The following is a 23,581-nucleotide window of genomic DNA, read 5'->3' on the forward strand; positions in this document are numbered from 1 at the left end:
TTCTAAATTCTCCCATGAAGACAGCCAGACATCCTGCTCTGGATATTCCCAAATCAGGTGATCTCAAGTGGCCTCACAGCAGTGAGTGTCCCCATTCCTGTCCCTTCTCCAGGGCTGGCAGCAGGCTGTCTTTCTCTCTTTACCCTTTTTCCTCATGCCTGGGCTGATCACCCAGCATAAGGTGCCAGCGCTGAAAGGTCCTTTCTAATGGGGGTGGGACGCCCCTTTAGAAAGTGTGCTTGTATCCCTCTGCAATGTAAGTGGAACCCTTTTCCTCAGCAGGATGCCCCTAAAGAAAGTGTGGTTCATGTCCCCAGCAGACATTACCCTCCAGTGGCTCATTGTTTTCCAGTTCCAACATGGGACAAACCCCATCTATTTCTTCAGACTCACCTCTGGGCTACATCCTAAAACATTAAGACAAATTTAACTCTTAGACTCTCAAAAAGAAACATCTAATTTTTTTTTCAGGTTTCAACTTTTTAATAAGCTCTGTGAAGGACATCCTAAGTACTATATGAGACAAAACAATATTTTTTCTTCCAGTGTTATAAAAAGACATTTGCAAACATTTTGAAGCGGCTCTTCTATATAATCAGTTTGGTTATCTGAATTAGAGAAAACCCCTAGATAAGCATGCTCTTGATGCAGATTTCTTATAGGTACATTTGGAAATTGCTTCCTAACCACAATAAACACTGCATACAGGTTTTTAAAATGTCCCTGGATACACATTAATTTTCAAAAACCAGTCTGGTCAAATGCGAGAACCAATTATTGCTAGATCCAACAATCCTGAGAGCTCAAACTAAAAAACTGGTAAAAAGAAAAATACTCAGACCCTACAAATGTTCCATAATTTGTCTTTAAATACGAGGAAAAAATTTAAACAAAGATGGAGCTGTCTAAAAGATCTTTAACTAGCTACCTTGGGAGCTCAATTTAAAAACAAGAGGTTGATATACTATAAAATAAGATGTTTCAGTACAGCTCCAAAAACCTTTATAAATACAGCCATTTGGAAGGACGATCCTGGATCAGAAGAGCTATTCCTTGTGTATATTATGTGCACATGTCTCATTTCAGTTGTCATAATTGCCTCTGTAATTTCCTTCTGAGTAGCAGTCATAACCACTCTGGCTTCTGACATTATAGTCTCTGGACTGTCCATATCCATATCTATACCCTCCAGGTCAACTGTCATACCTGCCACTCCCATAGTCCTGGTTCCCACCACCTCTAGAGTAGCTGCGACCACGCCCATGGGCCCCAAAGGCACCTCCTCTGGTTCCCCAGCAGACTTGCCTGCATGATCCGCGCGGATCTGGTGACCATCCAGGGACTCTCTGTTCATGGCCCTCATGGCATCTGAGGCATGCTCTGGGTTGGTAATGGTGATGAAACCAAAACCCCTGGACCGCTGTGTCTCCTTGACAATGACCACATCAGAGGCAGGCCCGAAGCTGCTGAAGTGGTCTTCCAGCACCTGCTCATCGGTGTTAAAGTTGAGCCCTCCCACGAAGAGCTTTCCTTCTTTAGTGCACATGGCAGCAAGTTCAAGTCCTGGAAATTAAAAATTAAAAAAGCCAGACAGACAGTGAGCTCAGAGGTGCCGAGAAAATAGGGCACATCTAATTTTCTTGTGTAATATATTAATAGCATGGCCCCTGTGCAGGAAGTTCTCAAATTAGCCTCCTCAGTCTTTTATAACTGAGAGCAGAATAAAAAGGACAGGGCTAACAGGAAAGAAAAACACAGAAAACACAAGGAGAAAAGGCAGGCTCAACTCACGGCTGCTTTATGAGCCCCCAGCCCTGTCTGGGTTGCCCTCAGAATATCCTCCAGGTAACTGCCATCAGTGCAGAAGGCCAGGCCACTGAAAGGCAAACTGTCCCAATGGGACAAATGGGGAAAAGCCTTACACAGTTTGTCCCCTCGGCCACAAGCTTGGCCACTGGAAATGGGACTGCTCTAAGGGCTGAAGGTCCCCCAGGACGGAATCCCATCAGACACCCCTGATGGCCTTCTGCTGGGGTAGGGGGTCTCTGCTCCAGCTGGCTTCCAAATCAAACATCATTATCAATAAAACAAAGCCAAGGGCAACTCTGGAGGTGGCAAGTAAAATTATAAATTTCCCTTTGAGTTCAAAAGCTGTCTGTCATGGAGACACCTCCTCTACCCCTTTCTGGAAATAACCTTTTGCTTATATGGTAAAAACCTGGAAAATTACTATCTGGATGTTAACAGCCTTTTAGATTGGGTCACTATTGGAACTGGGTAGACCAATAAAAGAAAAAGGTTAAATTAAAAGAAGGATGCATAATAACAACATGGCTAGTCTTAGAAAGTTATCTTGAGCAGTTAAAATCCTTTGCAAGCTTGAAAATGCTTTAAACTCCTTCTGGAAAAAACAGCAGTCACCTTGTGCTGTAGATAAGCGGCTAAGGCTTTGCCCTTTCACAATGCGTTCAATTCTTGTCTTTCAAAGTGAGTCCTTTGTGGTTTAATACTTGTGGTATTTTTGCCCTTTATTGATTCTTTTCCCCTCCATGAACAGCTTCTGATTTCCTGTCTTGAAATTTTCTTTTCTCTGAATTTCCTTTGGGGCAATTCTAGATCTTGTAAATCACTGACCATCTCTTTGGAGACAGCTCATGTGTCTGTGTTTAAGTCTTCTTCTTAGTTAAGGCTTACTAAATTACCTTTATCAAAAGATTCAAAAGCCAGAAATACTAGCCGTTTGTCCTGACTGAAATCTGGTAATAGAAGATTTTTAAAAGATTGTTCTTTTAAAAGCTCTGATAACTATAACATAGTTCTGTTATAGTTTGTTGTACCCTGAAAGTACAGTCTTCACTCAAGATAAATATTACCATCTTCAGCAAGAAATTACAGTTGTATTTTACCTTGAGCAGACTAAAGCCTCTTGAATCAAGTGAGATCATAACAAGACATTATGCTTGATGGATTCTCCGTCTACAGACGGAGTCTCCGTCTGTCGCTCAGGTGCAGTGTCACGATTTTGGCTCACTGCAACCTCCACCTCTCGGGTTGAGGCGATTCTCCTGCCTCAGCCTCCCGAGTAGCTGGGACTACAGGTGTGTGCCACCACGCCGGGCTAATTTTTTTGTATTTTTAGTAGAGACAGAGTTTCACCGTGTTAGCCAGGCTGGTCTTGAACTCCTGACCTCAGGCAATCCGCCTGCCTCGGCCTCCCAAAGTGCTGGGATTACAGGCATGACCCACCGCACCCAGTCACCTAATCTCTATTATAAGGGAAAAGCATGTGATTCATGTAGAGAAAATATTTATCTCAATTTAAGCTTATTGCTTTGCAATATTTTCTAGTGTTTTCAGTTGTACCATTCTCTAACCTTGGACAAATCACACATCATCTCAGAACCTTGAGGTCTAAATGATAAAATGAGGAAAATGACACTTGATATCAGAGAGGATTTGTGCAGAAACATATGCTAATCATTAAGCATAGTTCTTAAGAAAATAGGCATGTAACCTAGAAAATAAATGGTAACCATTTTTAACTTTTAGAGAAGTAGTAAAATAAATTCATAACACAATTAGAGCATATTATTATGCAGGTTCTTCTAATGTTGCTATCTTTGTGGGAGGTAATTTCTCCAAGATAAAATTCTTGCAACATGTCACTACATCAACAAACAAGAACAATTAGAAGAGAAACAAAGCACCTCCCTGAGTCCATCTTATAATGTCACATCTAAAGTTTCATGAGGAAGGCATCAGGGCATTTCCCATATTATTATATATATTAAAAATAATTAAACTATAGTTGAACTTATCTTTAAAAACTAAATTCCACTTGCTTTGTTACTCATTAACTCTCCATTCTCTCTGTAGACTATACTCACATTGCAAAGAACATAACTGAGACGGCTGGCAAACTTTGATATGGATGCTTTGATAGAAAATAATATTGTATCAATGTTAAATTTTCTGAATTTGACAACTGAATTACAGTTTGAAGACAATGTTCTTGTTCTTAGGAGATACCTACTGAAGTATTTAGGGGTAAAGAGGCATGATAGCTATAACTAATTCTCAAATAATGCATGCCGGGGGGAGATACATATTTAAAGAGAAGTAATAAAGCAAACTTAGTAAAATGTTAACAAACCACGTAAACTCTCTGGCACTCTGTTTCTTCATCTGCTTGGAGACAAAAAGAGGACTGAACTATTTTGGTTTTATTCACGCTGTCATGAAATCCATTTAGGAGCTGAGGTCAGCATTAGAAAAGTGTTGTTAATGAATCTGGATAAAGGATTTAAAAGCATTCAAAATCAAAACTAAAATAAACTAATATCATATTTATATAACACCAAGGCACTCTAAGCATGAAAAGCTAATGGTTAACTACATGATACCTGTATACTTCCTCTCCAAACTAAGTGAGTTACATGCTTAGAAGAGTCAATTTGCATTTGTACTCCAAAGTATTTATGCCTATTATACTTACAGAATCTATTTAAATATGTAAACTAATGAAATACAAATAGAAAGTTATTTTCTATAAAAGCTAAATTGATAAACATGAACAACAAACAAAAATTACTATAGAACTAGGCACAGGTAAGACAACTCTAAAACTTTGGAGAAAAAATTGTACAAAAATCTAGACTGACTGGGCACTCAAATTGCTTGAAAGTTGCCTTTAACTTCTTATTCCACTTTGAAGAAAATGAAACTGTAAACTGTAAACAATGCAACTTGTAACAAAGACAAAGCAGGTGTTCCAACCAGCAAATTCATGCTCAGATAAAAGGTCTTGGGCCTACTACCAAGACTGGTGAGTGAACATATACATTTGAGTCAAAATAAAATGACTAAAGTATATATTTGCCATTTTTAAATATGTACCACTATAACTGACTTTTTAAATTAACTGATCAAGTGGTCCCAATTTTAGGGGAAGAGAGTGCCTCTAACATTGTTTTAATTGAAAAACTGATACACATGGTAAAGATATTCAAATAGTACAAAACACTACACATCAAGAAAGTTTCCCTTCTGTATTAGTCTTCTAGGGCTGCTATAATGAAATACCATGGACTAGGTGGCTTAACTACAGAAATTTATTTTCTCACAGTCCTAGAGGCTAAAAGTCCAGGATCAAGGGGCCATCAGGGTTGCCTTATGGTGTGGCCTCTCTTTCTGGACTGCAAATGGCCATCTTCTGTGTTCTCATATGGCCTCTTCTCTGTGCCCATGCACTTATACACTAGCCCTACGGGATTAGGGTTTTGCCTTTTTGACTTTTTAACCTTAATTATTGTCCTAAAGGCCCTATCTCCAAATCTAGTCACACTGGAAGTTAGGACTTCAACATGTGAATTTTCAGGGGACATAATTCAGTCCATAACACTTTCCATGCCAGATTCACAGTCCTCCTGGTGTGTGTGTGTGTGTGTGTGTGTGTGTGTGTGTGTGTGTGTGATGCTCAAATGGAAGAGTCTACACATTATTTTGCACCTTACTTTTCTCACCTTATAGCATCACAGAGGTATTCCATGTCAGCACATATAGATGTATCTAGTTGATTTTAATGGCTGCATACTATTCTATTGAATGGCTACACTATGACTTATTTCAGCAATTTCCTATTGCTGAACAGTTAGAGTTTTTTTTTCACTCTGTTACAAAAATCCTGTAACAGATATTTTTATAGAATACTTTTATATACAACCTGTATACCCATGGGATAAATTTTATCAGATTGTTAGATCAAAAAGACCTTCATATAAAATTTTGATACATATAATTACCATGAACTTTTTAAAACTGCACCAATTTTTATACTCTTACTAAGTGTTTAAGAATGCTTGTTCCTCCCACCCTGCTCCCATACCACACATACACACGCCCAATACTGTAGTATCAATTTTTTTTTATTTTTGCTATTGAGCTAACACAAAGGATCAAACTGTCAAATCAGGCTCAAATCAGAGATTTTACTCAGTATCAAGCTTTACTAATAGTTTCAAGGATACCAGTAATCCCCAGGTCCTTTATTCTTGCTTTGGATGCATCCTGGCCCAGGATAGTAGATGTGGTTTCTAAATCAAGTGTACAGTCACCCCACTTACACAGAAGCAGCCAACTCAGTTACAAAACACTTCCATTTCATGCTACGTTACATAACTTCCGCGGTATTTTCCAGTTAATCATACCCCTGAAATCCACATTGATTCTTTTTTGTTTTGTGAGAGGGAGTCTCATTCTGTTGACCAGGATGGAGGGCAGTGGCACGATATCTGCTCACTGCAACCTCTGCCTCTCCAGTGCAAGCGATTCTCCTGCCTCAGCCTCCCGAGTAGCTGGTATTACAAGCGTATGCCACCACACCCAGCTAATTTTTGTAGTTTTGGTAGAGACGGGGTTTTGCCATGTTGGCCAGGCTGGTAACTCCTGACCTCAAGTGATCCGCCTGCCTCAGCCTCCCAAAGCACTGGAATTACCACATCGATTCTTAATGTGTTTACCATAAACAATCCCAGCCCTGGGACATCTTGCTAGAGGAATTCTGTAAATATGGACTCTCCTGCTAGCAAATTCCATTAGTTTGTTTGCCAGGAGGCCTGTAATTACTATATACTTTATAGTTTATAAAAATCACATGCTTGTTTGCTTGCTTGCTTTCCTGAGAGTATTTCCCAAAGAAGGGAGAGACTGGATTGCAGATCTTCTGCTTAACTTCTTCTTTCTCAGTCACTGATAGATGAAAAATGGTATTTCCTTGTTTACTTTTACATTTTAAGTAATGTTGAACATTTAGCAACAAAATTTTGAAAGCTAGAAGGGAGATGAATCAAGAGGCAATTGCCTTAGCAGACTTGAAAAGTACGAATCCCAAGCAGGCCATGAAGCAACCTGATACACACCGTGAAACCCTGCACAAGGCTCAGGAATTGGAAGCGGCAGGTAAAGCTGAAGAGAGCATGATGTGAGCTATAAATATAGGCGGAATGGTAGGAAGTCTGTTTAAGAATGAATCAGATGCTCAGATTCCCTTTGCTATCCCATCAAAAGACCAGAGATTTAGTCTTGGAAGACAGCAAAAAGCTGATTCTCTAGCTAGGAGGACAGCAGGCCCTCTTAAGGATGAAGGTGTCATGTTGAAAAAGGGGAAAAGAAAATTAGAGGACTAACATCTGAATAACTGAAGCTCACTAAAAAAGAAAATGGAGGAAATAAGTAACTCAAGTTGCTTGGAGTTCTGACTCTAAGCTCAGTGCTATTATAATCTTTTAGGCTTACTGGTATATTTGATTCATGTTAACTGTAAAAATGACATTTTCTAAGTTTCACAAATATTGGGGATAGTCAAAGGGACTTTGTTCAGGTGATTAAAGGGTGGGGCTTGCATTACCCCTCTCCTAAGTGATCATTCCAAAATGACTGGCAGGACTAAAGAATTATGGTTAAAAAACAAAAAAACCCAAAGAATGGATTATCTATAAAAGCTATGCAATGACATGCCTGTTAGAGCTCACTGACCACATCTTAAGTTGTCTATGTGTAAGAGATGAAGCTATAACTAGCTAAAGCTCTAATTGGTCAAGGCACCAAAGTCAGAAAATACCCCATAAGATGCAAATATACAGACATAAAATCAACTGTAAGTGCTGGGCACAGCTGCTCGTGCCTGTAATCCCAGCTACTTGGGAGGCAGAGGCAGGAAGATCACTTTAGCCCAGGAGTTCAGAGCTACTGTGAGGTATGATTTTGTCACTGCACTCCAGCCTGGGGGAAGAAGTGAGACCTCATCTCAAAAAAAAAAAAAAAAATCAGCTGTAGAAGAAAAAATAATGTCGGGGTTACCTGTGGAGTCTGGGGGTAGACCCACTATCACACCTAGATAGGGATACAAACCATGAGAGGCTCCTCTTCTAAGTGGGCCGTTTCAGTCCAAGTCAGCAACTTGGACTGAATAAACACAGGCAACTGAGTTTAGCATGAAGCTTTCAGAACCTTCAACTGACAACTCAACGGCTGTTGCTAAATCTCAGACCATTTAAATCAGAATCTAGGTAGCACGTAGGCACCTACGTAGTTTTAAAAGCTTTCCAAGTGATTCAACTCCAAGTGAATCAGAGTGGAGCATCATTGCCTTAGTCATGGCATCTTTCAAATTCGTTAGTACATTTCTACATAAAAATAAACATCAAACAAAAGAAGAACAACTTTTTGGTAAGAGGTTGTCTATCCTTTCCTTTAGTGTCCGCAGATCTTTCCTCCTGCTGTTTTCTTATCTACTCTTGTTCTTGAACACCCCCTCTTATTTTTATATCTTTAGAAAATGCCTGGCACAGTATTTCAGACAGTTAAAATACTGTATCAACAAAGGACCCATAGATACTGTATTAATTTTAAAAGACGTGTAGTGAATACGATTCAATGAGTGAAATAATCAAGCTGGGGCGTGGGAGGAATGGATAATAAAACAAATAAGAGAACGGAAAAACAAAATTAGGAATTGTTTCTGGTAGCCAGCTACTGCGGGCGTGAAGATCTAAACATGATACCAAATTGGGCGGAGGGGGACGGAGTGAGGGAGGAATGGGCAGAGTGGCGGAATGGCCTGGCGAGGGCGATTTCCTGAAGGCTTACAGGCTACAACTAAGGGATACCGGGAAAAGAACACCGAGCCCTCGTCCCGTATCTATCTAAACTAGCCGTGTAACTTTAAGTCAATCTCCTCTCTGAACCAGATATTCCTCCTATCTAAAGGGAGGAGCCTGGCCTTAACATCTCTTTCCAAGTCTAGCTCTAATTCTGTAAACAGGGGATCAAACAGATCTCCTTTCTTCAGAAAAGGCCCCAGACGAACCCGAAGCAGGTCCTCGAGCTGCGAGCCACCCTCCACTTGCCTCTCAACGTAGTCAGCCAGAGGGACGGATGTGGCACAAAGAACCACCTTCTTTCTAAACGCCTCATCACCCCAGCCACGCACTCAGGCGCGGCGCCCCGTCCCGAGCGGTTCTCGGAAGTTTCCCGCTCCTCCCCTAATCGCCCTCCACGCACGCCGGATCGCGACCGGAACGTGGAGAACCAGTGGTTGTTCCTCCCCTAAAGCACAGCATAAATTTGGAGAGCTGCATCTAAACTGCGTGTGGGTCCGGGCTCTTTTAGGTGAAGAGCGCTCGGCGGATCGACTTCCTCGATTATCTCCGTGGCCTGGACCCGCCCCCTCCGCCTGGCGCCAGGCCGCCGAGCGCCGATCGGCTCGATGAGCGGAGGCGCTGTTGCTGCGCTGCGGCCGACGCCGGGTTCGCACCAGCTGTCTCCCACTCCCAGCTTTTTACCTCGGCTTCCCACTCCTTCCCCCGCCCGCCCAGCACCGCCAGCCCGGGAGAGCTGCCGGGAGTTCCCCGGGAGCCTCAGGTACTGGCGCTGGCCTGTTCCCAGCGGGAGGGGCTGGCGTGAGGAGGAAGGAAACGAAGAAGACGCCCTGCCTTGCCGCCCCTCGACGTCCTAGTCGGGCTGGTCGGCCGGCCTCGGGGATCTAGGAAGGGACCCCGGAGTGGGAAAAGGCTGGGGCCGGGGGTGCGGTGAGGAAGGAAGACGAGGACAGGGGTGTGCGGACGGGGAGCAGTTGAGGGAGAGAAGAATTGGAATTGAGGGGTACCCTGGGGTGATGGGAAGAAAACAGTGCCATGGATGGGGAAGATTTGTTAAGAGTGGGATGTAGTGAGGAATGCCAGGGGCTACCATGGGGCAGGAAGGGCCAGCGTTAGGAGCAGATATATCGAGGGACGTGGCCTGGTGCGACAGATTGGGTGTGGGGGGTGAACGGAGCTGCCTGGAATTGTGTATTTAAAGGGCTCGGGAGAAAGAGCGCCAACCCTGCTGTGTTTATAATGACCGGAAGGTGGGGGTGAATCGTTACACTTGACAGGTTTTGCAAATAATATCTCCGGTCTGTGTCCATCCAAGTCACTTTATTTCTGTGAAACTGCATCAAGCAAGACGGCTAATGACAGACAAGACAGTCCGAAAGGGAATGGAGGCTGGGGAAAGGAGAGCCTTTGCCCAGATTCAAAGCTATTGACTAGATAACGTACTGACAAAAATGCATACGTAGACATTTAAGTATGTGCTGATGTATAAGAAGCATACGGTGATGTGACTTTTTTAAGTGAATTGTATAGTGGTGGTCTATCCTCAGTGTGGAAGTACATGATGGCTCTCTTATTTACATGTATACCTAGTCACAAACAACTGAATTCACATGTCGTTTTTTGTTGGAGAAAGGCAGACTATATCCTAGTCTACTTTCTGAGCATGATTTATTTCTACTAGTTGTTTCATACACATATCATCAGTTACTAATAATCATCAGTTGCAAATAACATAAAAGTTCATCAAGGTAGCTAATTAATCTGCCTACTGCTTTGCTGATGGGCTTTCTATTTGTTGCACATGGTTTCTTGGTATTAAGAGACCTGAATATGGGGTTTGCTCATCCTTAAGATTGTAGTTTTACTGTATGTCTCATAAAGGCGTATATAAATCTGCCTGTTGTTTGCTTTGGGATGTTGAGGCAGCCTCTTTGCAGGGGTTAAAATCTAAATACAGATAATAGTTAAAAGCACAAGTTCTTCAGTAATTTGCCTTGTCATCTGTTTTTCCATGCATTCTGTTACATTTCTGCATGAATGAAGTATTGTGAAACCAAAGTATGAGGAATAAAAGGGCCAGATGTATGTGACAGAAATATTGTGGAACCAAGAACTCAAGAGTTGTTACTCAGGCAGCAAGAGTTTAGTTTTTGTTACAAGTGAATAATTTCTGATTTGGAAACATTTCTTATCAAAGAAAAGTGTGTCCGTTTGTTTTAACAAGCAGCTGACTTAAAATATTACTTTTATTTGGTTCGTGAAACCAGATCCTGGGATTATTCTTTTTTAAGTGTATATCATTAACCAACAAACTGATGTCTAACTATACCTAATTTAAAGGTCTAAGTGTTTCTTCTTGTAGAAAAGGAAGCAGGACTATTGGGTTGTTACCAGGAAGTGGGTCTTTCTAGAACAGAATTCTGTAAACCTGATGGGCAACTAATTGAACAAATAATTAAAACTGATAATGCACAGCCATTGATTAATTTAGGCCTGTATCTCTGCTGTTTCAATGAATGCAGTGACTAACATTATCATTACTAAACTTTAGTTTTCTCCTAGTTTCTTGGTGCCTACTTTAAAGAAGCGTTGTAAAGAGTAAAAGAAAATGCATGTGTATCACTGAGCACAGTGCCTAGCACATAGTAAAACATTCAGTATTTCTGAGCTCTCCTGAATTGCTGGGTATTCATCTACCATCTAGTCAAAAATACTGAAAATTCATTATATGCATAGAACTTTTTCTCAAAAAATTTTTTAATATATTGCATACACAAGCATTTTCCTGGAAAGTCACAATGCATATTAGCATATAACAGGATGTGAGTCATTCTGTAGCAAAGAAAACTAGCTTTGTTTAATCCACTTGTTTTGATAGAAAAAAAACTTGAGTTTCTCCTATTCTCTCTCAACACAGAATACTCCTGTGACCCCAAAAAGATTTCTCCTCACGAGCAAGCAGGCAATTCTGCAGCAGATTCTCCAGCTGGGTGTCCTCTAATTCAATTCTGATACTGTATACCTAGAGATAGCATCAGATCCTGTAGGTTGAGGGCTTAATCCTACAAGATTCCCCCCCACTTCAGGTGCCAATCACAAGTTCCAGGTTGTTTTACCTGTGCTTCCAACTGACTGGCTATAAATCAGAGTTCCCACAATCCCTTCCTTGTGTTCAATTTATTTGCTAGAGTGGCTCACAGAATTCAGAGAAACACTTTGTTTAGTGGTTTATTATAAAGGATAGAGATCAACAGCCAGATGGAAGAGGTGCATAGGGCAAGGGATACAGAGCTTCTGTGCCCTCTCCAGGTGTGCCACCATCCAGGAACCCTCTACTTGTTCAGCTTTCGGGAAGCTCTCTGAACTCTGTTCTTTTTGGGTTTTATGGAGTCTTCATTAGTAGGCATGACTGATTACATCATTGGCCGTTAGAAATCAGTTCAACCTTGAGCCCTCCTCCCCTCCCAGGAAGCTAGGGGGTGGGGCTGAAAAGTCCCAGTCTTCTAATCATGCCTAGGTTTTTCTGTGACCTGCCTCCATCTGGAATCTATCTGGGGACTAAGCTACCAGTCATCTTATTAGCATACACAAGACACATCACTGCAGCGATTCCAAGGATATGTCAGGAAATGGGGATTAAGACCAAATGTGTCTATTTTATAAATCACGATATCACACCAGTACTTACCAAACTTACCCCTTTTCATGGAGTACCAATGGGACATTATAGTTTGCAGAATATTTTTACACGTATTATCCAATTTGACCATCCCAACTCTGCAGAAGCCTGAAAATCACTATTTTACACCTGAGGAAACTGAATCATTGCTTAAGCAACCAACTAAAAGTGAGAGAAATAGACATGTTCTCCTGTCTTCGGACTCCAACTTTACATTGTAAAGCATTTAATGTCTTAGTGAGAAGTCCTCCCTCTACTCTCTGCTCTTTCATTTTATAAAAATCTTAAGTCACTCGTATCCTACACATGTTCTCTTAGGGCAATTACATCCATTTTCTCATAATTTTAACTATTTCGTAGGTGTTGAGGTCTAGCATGGAGGCCCCAGTCACTGGAGTGGCTCACAAGTGAGAGGGCGGGAATTGAAGTCAGAAAAATGAGGGAGTCCCCGTCATACAGGGTTTTGTGTATACTGTTTTAAATACATTAGCTTATACCCCAGAGTCTCAAATCTGATGAAATTTATTTTCTCTTTAAGGCGGTGACTATCCTGTTGAGAAGCAGAAAATACTTCGCAAGTAAAAAATATGCCTCCCAAGTTTAAGCGCCACCTCAATGATGATGATGTCACGGGTTCTGTGAAAAGTGAAAGGGTAAGTTCGGAATCTTAAGCTTTAAAAACAAAAGATTCAAAATATGTTTTCATTCCCTTTGTAAATAATAGAAAAAAATCATCCGGGCATGGTTGCTCATGCCTGCAATTGCAGCACTTGGGATGCTGAAGCAGAATAGCTTGAGCCCAGAAGTTCAAGACCATCTTGGACAACCTAAGGAGACCCTGTCTCTACAAATAATTTTTAAAAAATTAGTGGGGCATGGTAGCACATGCCTGTGGTTCCAGCTATTCAAGAGGCTAAGGCAGGAGGATCACCTGAGCCTGGGAGATGAAGGCTGTGGTGAACTGTGATCTGCACTCCAACCTGAGCAACAGAGCAAGATTCTGTCTCAAAAATTAATTAATTAATAATAATAACAGAAAAATCAAAAGCTTATGACTATATTCTAATCCTAATTGTTCGTAGCAAATGTATTTAAAAACATGTTACTTAGATTGGTGACAACTGAATTCTACTTCCATTATTGATCAAATCATTATTCTCATAGCTTCTTTCTAGTTTTTGAAAGGGAGTTTTATACAAATACACAATATCTTATTAAGAACTTTGAATGTATTTGGAATTTTTCAGATTTTAGAAAGTTAAGAACATATTATGTAACAGCATTTTTGGGGCCTGGACCAGTGCCCTCAAAAATATTAATATTTCTCAGTGAAGTCTGTATTTAGTTATATCTAACTAACTATGTAAATAAAGTGTGTAAATAAACTAGCTAACATCAGTTCAGGTCAAATTTTCCTCCAAAACTTTTTGATTTTCAGAAGCTTTTAGATTTTGGAATTGCAAATAAAGGTCTCCAGACCTGTAATTATCTTATGTTCCAGAGTATCTTTTATATAATGCTTTAATTTCTAGTTTATTCCAGAACATTCTATGCAAATATATATAAATCTAGAAATTATGCCGCATTTAAAAGACAACATTTTATATGAATGTTGTAGGCAGATTACTTTTAGAATAAGTACTCAACACATTTATTGGGAGAAATAATTCATATTCTTATTTTTTTAATGCACCATTCTGAAGCCCTTCTTCCTTTCCTCCTTGTCTTGATTCATTTCATTCAACAAATATGTATTGACCACCTACTACGTGCTAGGCACTGGGCTAAAAATTGGAAGACACAGTCTGTGCCCTTGCAAAGCTTTTAGTCTGCTTTGTTTTACATGCTCTTTTTGGACAACCTCAGAACTTCATATTATCCACTCTATCCACCATCTTATGACTTTTAGTCATAAGTTCCTTTTAGTACAACAAAGGAAACATTTTCTTCCCCTTATTCTAACCGTTTGTACAGCTTTTGGGGTTTTGTGTGTTTCTGATGGTTTGTTTTTATTTTTTGAGACCAGGGTCTCACTCTGTCATTGAGGCTGAAGTGCAGTGGTGCAATCACAGCTCACTGCAGCCTCCACCTTTTGGGCTCAAGCTATCCTCCCACCCCAGCCTCCTGAGTAGCAAGGACTACAGGTGCATGATACCATGCCTGGCTAGTTTTTGTTTTTCTCATAGAGATGGGGTTTTGCCGTGTTGCCCAGGCTGGTCTCAAATTCCTGAGCTCAAGTAATCCACCTGCCTTGGCCTCCCAAAGTGCTGGGATTACAGACATTTGACACTGCGCTCGGCCTGTTTTGTTTTGTTTTGTTAATGGGGAAATAGAATCCACCAATAGACTAATTGCTAGCAAGCTTTTACTAATAAACTTTAAGGAGTCACCAATGATTTCCATGTTGCCAAATCCAATTATTCCTTCTTTGCCATAATTTCAACTGCTTACCAGCATTTGGTGCAGTTTCAACAATTTTGGTCACCTATCTTTTCCTCCATGCCATGGTGAAACTCAGTGTCAGCTTGAGCTATTTCCCCATGCAGGGAATTGAGAAATGCTTGAGGAAATATACCAAGTCTGGGTGAACCGGAAAGGCTCTGGGCGAGAGAAGGCAGAGGATGATTAGGGATTGAGAAATCACTCAGGGATAATCCAGGGTCTCTTTCTTTAATGTAATATCTTCCAAGATAAACCTCCAAGAAAAAGTGATTCAGAAAATTTGAAATACCTGTGCTGGAATTCCATACTCTGAAGATTTACTATCAAAAGCATGTCTTGGCTGGGCATGGTGGCTCACACCTGTAATCCCAACACTTTGGGAGGCCGAGGCAGGCAGATCGCTTGAGGTCAGGAGTTCAAGACCAGTCTGGCCAACATAGTGAAACCCCATCTCTAGCAAAAATACAAAAATTAGCCGGGTGCAGTGGTGCACACCTGTAATCCCAGCTACCCGGGAGGCTGAGGCAGGAGAATCGCTTGAATCTGGGAGGCAGAGGTTGCAGTGAGCCGAGATTCTGCCGTTGCACTCCAGCTTGGGCAACAGAGTGAAATTCCATCGCAAAAAGAAAAAAAAGCATGTCTTTACAAAGCAGAAGGTTTGGAGAAATACTAAACCCGTTCAGAGAATAAATGTCAATTTGTTTAAGTAAATGATACCAATTGTGAACCTATAAAGGAACCCAGTGTAAAACAACACAGACTTGATGTGCATCCAGTACAAGCTGACTGAAAGCTCCTGATGAATATTCAGTGATCAGCGTGCACAAAGCATGTTGAAATATTTTTTAAATCATTGGTTAGAAGAATCTGAGCCTCTTTCTTATTGCCCCGAGGAAATTTTTAGTCACTTACCCAGAGATGCTTGCAAAGCATTAATATCCTGGAAGATGATCAATAAATGCTGACAGTTGATTGACTGATATCTGAGATATGTCAGGTAAATACCTCAGTCCTGGACAGAGAGCCCCTAAGTCACATCTGCCTTTGTTTAAGATGAAGACTGAAGTATGGAAATGTATGTAGTAAAATCACCTCTCGGAACTTTTTTGTAATTCATACAATCTATGTCAATTTTGAAAAATGTATGTAAAGCAGTGAAGATTGTAGCCAAATTCAATGTATAGTATGCAAGAGTATATTATTTAATAATTTTTAATTGGTGCAAATCTCATTAATTTTATAGTTTTATTTTTACATGATTTTGAACTTAAACTGTTTATATTTCCTAAGTTCCCCTGTGTTTTTTTCTCACAATCACTGCTGAACGTAAATTTGTTGTTCACTTAATGGAATCACTGTTAAGGACATAGTCACTTGAATACGATTGCTTTTTAAAAATCAAGTCCACACGTGATATACCAGTATCACAGTCTCATGGCATGTTGGTCATAATCCTGAGAAAATATGGACAAAATTATTATTTGTAGATATTAAATACCAGTTTAATAATATGTGTGGAAATCATATTAAATAGTATGTAAAGCCCACCCTAATAACAAGGCCAGGGAAAATTACTTCAAGAAAAACAATAGTAAACCTTAAATTAAAAAATAATATAAATAAGCTTTATGAATACATTTTTAAATTTAAAATGTACTGTCTCAATAAATTCCACTGCTGAGACTGTAATTGTATCACTTTCTCCTTACATTCTTCATTGATTACTAGTATATTAGACACCAGAACTGAATAAAATGGACTGTTTAAAGAGAACTCCTTTTTGATGTTTATTATATTATGAAGTTTGATAACTGATTGGTTCGCATAATATATAAATTACTTTTAAAACCTTTTTAAAGTTTTGTTCCTCTTTCTTATTATACTTTTTTGGTAATAGCTTTATTGAGATAAAAGTCACATACCATACAATTCACCCACTTAAAGTGTACAATTCAGTGAGTTTTATTATGTTCACAGAGTTGTGCAACAATCCCCACAATCAATTTTAGGATATTTTCATTAGCCCAAAAAGAAATGCTGTGCTCTTTTGCAGTCATCTCCCATTTTCTTTATCCCCTCAGCCTCTAAGCAACTGCACTCCTATAGATTTGTCTATTCTGGACGTTTTCTATAAATGGAATCATATATAGCCTTTTGTGACTGGCTTCTTTGACTTAGCATAATGTTTTTAAGAGTCATCAATGTTGTAGTGCATATCAGCGCTTCATTCTTTTTTTTTGAGACGGAGTCTCCCTCTGTTGCCCAGGCTGGGGTCCAATGGTGCGATCTCGGCTCACTGCAACCTCCACCTCCTGGGTTCAAGTGATCTTCCTGCCTCAGCCTCCCAAGTAGCTGGGATTACAGGCATGCACCACCACACCCAGCTAATTTTTGTATTTTTAGTAGAGATGGGGTTCCAACATGTTAGCCAGGCTAGTCTTGAACTCCTGACCTCAAGTGATTCGCCCACCTCGGCCTCCCAAAGTGCTGGGAGGCCTTCATTCCTTTTTATTGCTAAATCATATTCCCTTATATTGATATAACACATTTGGTTTGCCCATTTATCAGTTCATAGATATTTGGGTTTTTTTCTACTTTTGGCTATTTTGAATACTGCTGCTATGAACATTAGCATACAAGTTTTTGTTTGAGCATGTGTTTATTTCTCTTGGGTATATACCTAAAGGTAGAATTGCTGAGTATTGTAGTAACTCTCTGTTCAGCCTTCTGAAGAACTGCCCAGCTGTTTTCCAAAGTGGTTGTACAATTTTTACATTCTCACCAGCAATGTATGACGGTTCCAATTTCTCCACATCCTCACCAACACTTATTATTATCTGCCTAGTGGGTAAGAAATATTATCTCATTGTGTCCTATTACTCTTTTTTGACACTGTATCCCTAGCACTTGTGTTTATTCAATGAATGTATGAAAAGGCATTGGTTTTCATGTGTGTTTCTCAGTGTACAATTATAGTAAACATATCTTTAGTATCATTATCCTCTAAACCAAATAAATTATTATTATTACTATTATCATTATTATTTTGAGACAGGGTCTGGCTCTGTCACCCAGGCTGGAATGCAGTGGCACGATCATGGTTCACTGCAGCCTCCTCCTGGGTTCAAGCAATCCCCCCAAGTAGCCTCCAGAGTAGCTGGTACTACAGGCATACACCACCATGCCTAATTTTTTTTTTTTTTTTGTAGAGATGGGGTTTCACCATATTGCCCAGGCTGGTTTCGAACTCTGTGGCTCAAGTTATACTCCCTCCTCATCTTCCCAAAGTGCTGGGATTACAGGCGGGAGCCACCATGCCCGGCCATAAACCAAATACATTATATTATAAATGTAATGCTTGTCTGTTACTTGTTAGCTAGAATATTACTCAAGAAATACTTATTTAAAAAATGACCTAATGCATTTCCTTGAGTATTAGTTGGTTTTGAACATTTCATGTGGTCATTGGCCATTTCTTCTATTGGGAATTATCTATTTCTATTCTTTGTTTTTCTGTAATGTCTCTTTTTCTTACTAGTTTGTCAAAGCTTTTTATATAATACAGACATCAGGTCTTTTGTCTTAAAGTATATTGCAGATGTTTTTTCCCAGTCTGTTGCTTGTTTTTTAACCTTGTTTTTGATGTCTTATGTTCAAGTTTTAAATTTTTATATAATCAAATATGTTAATCTTTTTCTTTCAGATTTCTGGAGTTGTGTATTGTTTAGGGATAACTTACCCATCTTAAGAGTTAACTATTTATTTATATATTTTCTATCTTTGTGATTTCATAAGAAAATATATCTAAGGTCCCATTTTCCTTTTAAGTACTGCTGTGGCCATACTCTGCAGATTTTGACCTGTGATCTTCCCAGTGTCTTTCATTTCAAAATAGTCTAATCACCTTTATTTACATTTTAACATAAGAGTTCATGAGAGAGTGTTTTTTGTTTTTTGTGAGGTTTTTTGCTACAGGGTCTCCTTTTGTCACCCAGGTTGGAGTGCAGTGGCATAATCATAGCTCACTCTAACCTCAAATTCCTGGGCTTAAAAGATCCTCCCATCTCAGCCTACTGAATAGCTAGGACTACAGGCATGAGCCACCATGCCTGGCTAATTTTTTTTTTTTTTCATAGAGACACAGTCTTGCTATGTTGCCCATGCTGGTCTTGAACTCCTGGGCTCAAGCGATCCCCCCACTTTGGCCTCCCAAAGTACTGGGATTACAGGTGTGAGCCACTGCACCCAGCTGAGAAGAGTATTTTAAAACTTCCTTTTTCTATCGCATTATGGTCAGAGAATATGACTCGTGTAATTTCTATTTTTTGGAATTTATTAAATGTCCTTAATGGGTTACCCATAAAGGAAAATAAAATAAAATTTGCTGTTTAGTTTCAAAGTTCTAGATTTTTTTTGTGTGTTTGGCTTCTCCATCTCTGAAGAGTATGTTAAATCCTCCCTGTGATTTTGATGTAACTGTTTCTCATAATTTGCGCAGCTTTTGTTTTAGATACTTTAAGCTATATTATTAGGTATTTAAACATTTGTTGCTATTAAGTCTTCTTGATGGATTGTATATTTTATTATTGTAAAATCATCTTATTTGATTGTTTAGTACTTTGTCCTAAAATTCCTCTTTAAATTGCTAACTGTAACGTTCTTCTTGTTAGAATTTGCTGATGTATCTTTTCTACCCCCGCTTTTCCCCATCCTTTATTTGGTATTTGTTTTAGGTGAATTTCTTGCAAACAGATATTGGCTAGAATTTTTTTGAACCCTAATCACATATAGTTTTTGTTATTAAATAGGGACGTTCAAACCAGTCACATTTATTGTGAATAACTAATACACTTGGACTTTTTCTGTGCCAGCCATCTAGTCCTGCAGCAATGAATGCTCTTCACCCTGATCTTTGGCTGGCTCTTTTGTTATTTGGATCTCAGCTTAAATTTCACCTCTTCAGAGTGATTTTTTATGACAGCCTAATCTCATGTAGTCACCCCATCACTTTCTGTCCCATCACTGTTTTAATTCTCTGCATAGCATTTGTCGCAATCCTGTTTTGTTTTGTTTTTTATTATACTTTAAGTTTTAGGGTACATGTGCACAACGTGCAGGTTAGTTACATATGTTTACATGTGCCATGTTGGTGTGCTGCACCTATTAACTCGTCATTTAACATTAGGTATATCTCCTAATGCTATCCCTCCCCCTTCCCCTCACTCCACAGTGGGCCCTGGTGTGTGATGTTCCCCTTCCTGTGTCCATGTGTTCTCATTGTTCAATTGCAATCCTGTTTTTCTATGAGAGCTCAGACTTTGTTTTGCTCAAAACTGGTGCTTAGTACTTAGACCAGTGCACATAGAAGCATGTAAAAGATACCCAAAAATACTTGTTAAATGAATATTGAATACATCCTTCTTCGTTTTTTTTTTTTTTGCATTTTTAGTAGAGACAGAGTTTCACCATGTTAGCCAAGATGGTCTCGATCTCCTGACCTCGTGATCCACCCGCCTCAGCCTCCCAAAGTGCTGGGATTACAGGTGTGAGCCACCACGCCTGGCCAAATACATCCTTCTTTCATTTTTTTACTCCTTAGTATATGTCATATATTATACATAGATATAGTGATAATCATTGTATTTCTTATATTTTCCTTTTCCCTTATGCCTTTTCTTATGGTAGATTCCCTTATGCCTTCCCTTATGCTAGATTGATTATTTTTACTCATCTCCCTCCTTGCCCCCAGAACCACCATAGCTAAACCACAGTTTAGATACTTTATTCCCTTTCCCCCTCCTTCCCTCTCTCTTTTGTTACTAACTTTATATTTTAATGGTAGTGTTAATCTGTGTTCTCTGTCAACATACCAAAAACTAAGCCATTGTTTTACTTTTTAATTCTAGTCCTGTTCCCCCTTCCTCCATTCCACTCCTCATCGAGATGAGCATATTGGCAATGCTTTCACTTCTTCACTTCACTCTCCCACTCCCAGCTTCTGGGCTTTGTTGGAAAAGTTTTAGATTCTTTTTAAGCTTTTCTATATAATATGTATTTTTTTCAAAAGCTTTAACTTATCGTTTACAGTCACATTATCGTCAACTATTTAGATTTGACCACACATTATATTAGATTCATTGATTGTATCATCCATCTCAGTCTTAAGGTCTTTGTTTTGATTTCATTTTCTTTTTGGCTGGTGTAATTCCTTGAGGAATTTCCTCAGAAAAAGTACATGGGTAGTGTATTAGTTTCCCATTGCTACTGCTACAAATTACCACACACTTAAAACAACACAAATTTATTGTCTTATGGTTCTGGTGACCAGAAGTCTAAAATGAGCTCATAGGGCCAAAATCAAGGTGCCAGTAGGGCTGTGTTCTTTCTGAAGGGTTTAGGGAAGAAACCGTTTTCTTGCTTTTTCTAGCTCCTAGGGGCTGTTTCCCTTTTTAGGCTCATGCCCCTTCCTGTGTCTTCAAAACCATTAGTGTAATGTCTGTCTGTCTGTCTGTCTGTCTCACTCTCTCTGTCTCTCCCCCCTCTGCATTGGGCCCATATGAATAATTTATAATGATCTTTTCTTCTCAAGATCCATAATCACATCTGCAAAGTCCCTTTTACCATGCAAAGTAACACATTCACAGGTTTTGGTGACTATATCAGCCAGGCATGGTGGCATGCGCCTGTAGTCCCAGCTACTTGGGAGGCTAAGGCAGGAGAATCACTTGAACCCGGGAGGTGGAGGTTGCAGTGAGCCGAGATTGCGCCACTGCATTCCAGCCTGTGTGACAGAGCAAGACTCCATCTCAAACCAAACAAAATAAAACAAAAAAACAGGTTTTTATGATTAGGAAATGAACATCTTTGGGGAGCTATTATTCTGCCTATAGCAAGTGGAACAGTTTGAGCATCCCTAATCTGAAAATCCAGAATGCTCCCAAATCTGAAACTTTTTAAGTACCAGCATGATGCCACAATGGAAAATTCCACACCTGACCTAATGTGATGGGTTGCAGTCAAAACGCAGTCAAAACTTTGTTTCATGCACAAAGATATTAAAAAATATTGTGTGAAATTACCCTTAGGCCATGTAGATAAGCTATATTTGAAACTCAAGGTCTTATGAAGCATAATGAATTTTGTGTTGAGACTTCGGTCCCATCCCCAAGATGTTTCCTTATATATATGCAAATATTCTAAGATCTAAATTTGAAATACTTCTGGTCCCAAGCATTTAGGATAAGGGATTCTTAACTTGTATACTATTTGAGTTCCTGTGTGTCTGAAAAGGTCTGGGTTTTGCTCTTCTTTAGTCACCTTTTGGACTTTATACCCACCCCTTTTGGGGAGAAGGTGAGATGAGACTGTCCTCATTTTAAGGAAAATTGTTGTATGTTATAAAAGTCTAAGGTTGCTTTTGTTGGAAGTTCAAATTTGTTTAGGGGGCTGTTTGTGGGTAGAGTAGCTAAAAAGTAGAACATGCCCATTTTTAAGCCCTTGTTCTCAGCTCCAAACTCCCTCTATAGTCTTCTCTGATGCTGCAGTTGGAATCCACAAACTGTATTTCTTCTTTCCACCTGGCTCCCTAAGTTCTGCCAATAGACAGACACTGGCAGTCAGAAGGAAGCAGAGGGGACTTGCTCCCTCCTGACTACCTGCAGTTCCTCACTCCCATACCAGCTTCAGTGACCTTTCTACCTTTTTTAGTCAGTTATAGGATTCTATAATATGAGCATTTTCTTTGCAATGTCTATAAATGTTGTCCCACATCTTTTAGCTTCCAGTGAAGGATATGTAATTACTTTTCCCTCTTTATGGACACTTGGAGTTAAGAAATTTCACTAGTATAGGACTTATTTCATTACTCCTCTGTGACATTTTATAAGCCCTCTGAATCTGAAAACTCAAGTCTTTTTCTTTTTTTTTGACAGAGAAATCTTTTGGAAGATGATTCAGATGAAGAAGAGGACTTTTTTCTGTAAGTTTTTTTTACAGCTTTATTAGGGTGTAATTGACATACAATACATGCATATATCTAAAATATACTGTGTACATTTTGACAGACATGCAGTAGTCTCCCTTATACATGAGAGATGCATTCCAAGATCCCCCAGTGGATATGTGAAAACACAGAGAGTAGCAAACCATTATATATATATATATATATATATGATTTTTTCCTATACATACATACCTGTCATAAAGTTTAATTTATAAATTAGGCACTGTAAGAGATTAATAGCAATAGCTAATAATAGAACACTTATAACAATATACTATAATAAAACTTTTGTGAATATGGTCTCTCCCTGTCTCTCTCTTGAAATATCATACTATACTCACCCTTCTTCTTGTGATGATGTACAATAATAAAATGCCTACATGATGAGATGAAGTGAGGTGAAGGATATAGACATTGTGACATAACGTTAGGTATTATTGACCTCTGATGATATGTCAGAAGGAGAATCATCTATTTCAGGTGACCTTGGATCATAAAGCCAAGAAGATGTTGATAACTAAAGGGATGGGTAGTATATACAATGTGGATATGCAGGACAAAGGGATGATTCACATTTCAGGTGGGACAAAGTGGGGCAATGTGAGGTTTCATCACGCTACTCAGAATGGTGCACAATTTAAAACTTATAAATTGTTTATTTCTGGAATTTTCCATTTAATGTTTTTAGACCGCAGTTGACCATGGGTAACTGAAACTGTGGAAAGCAAAACCATGGGTGAGAGAGAGCTTACTATACTGTATAACTGTGACATCATCACCAAAATCAAATAATGAACCATC

At 39.4% G+C, this 23,581-nt stretch overlaps 1 protein-coding gene and 1 pseudogene across 2 annotated transcripts in view; one reads left to right on the forward strand and one right to left on the reverse strand.

The window, feature by feature from the left end:
• Positions 1-1,082: 1,082 nt before the first annotated feature.
• LOC100593397 lies at positions 1,083-1,546 on the reverse strand (annotated as a pseudogene).
• Positions 1,547-8,858: 7,312 nt separating this feature from the next.
• VAMP4 (vesicle associated membrane protein 4) overlaps positions 8,859-23,581 on the forward strand; it is a 39,024-nt gene continuing 24,301 nt past the window's right edge. Inside the window, exons 1-3 of one of the 2 annotated variants that reach the window (XM_003258875.4) lie at positions 8,859-9,420; positions 12,875-12,989; positions 22,710-22,756. In XM_003258875.4, coding sequence (XP_003258923.1) covers positions 12,924-12,989; positions 22,710-22,756 — 113 coding nt within the window. In that variant the 5' untranslated portion in view covers positions 8,859-9,420; positions 12,875-12,923. Of the gene's footprint in view, positions 9,421-9,716; positions 9,908-12,874; positions 12,990-22,709; positions 22,757-23,581 lie in introns of those variants that run through there. The other variant, XM_030823974.1, reaches the window with a different exon arrangement.

Source organism: Nomascus leucogenys, chromosome 12 (assembly GCF_006542625.1).
Source record: "Nomascus leucogenys isolate Asia chromosome 12, Asia_NLE_v1, whole genome shotgun sequence".
Classification (NCBI taxonomy): domain Eukaryota; kingdom Metazoa; phylum Chordata; class Mammalia; order Primates; family Hylobatidae; genus Nomascus; species Nomascus leucogenys.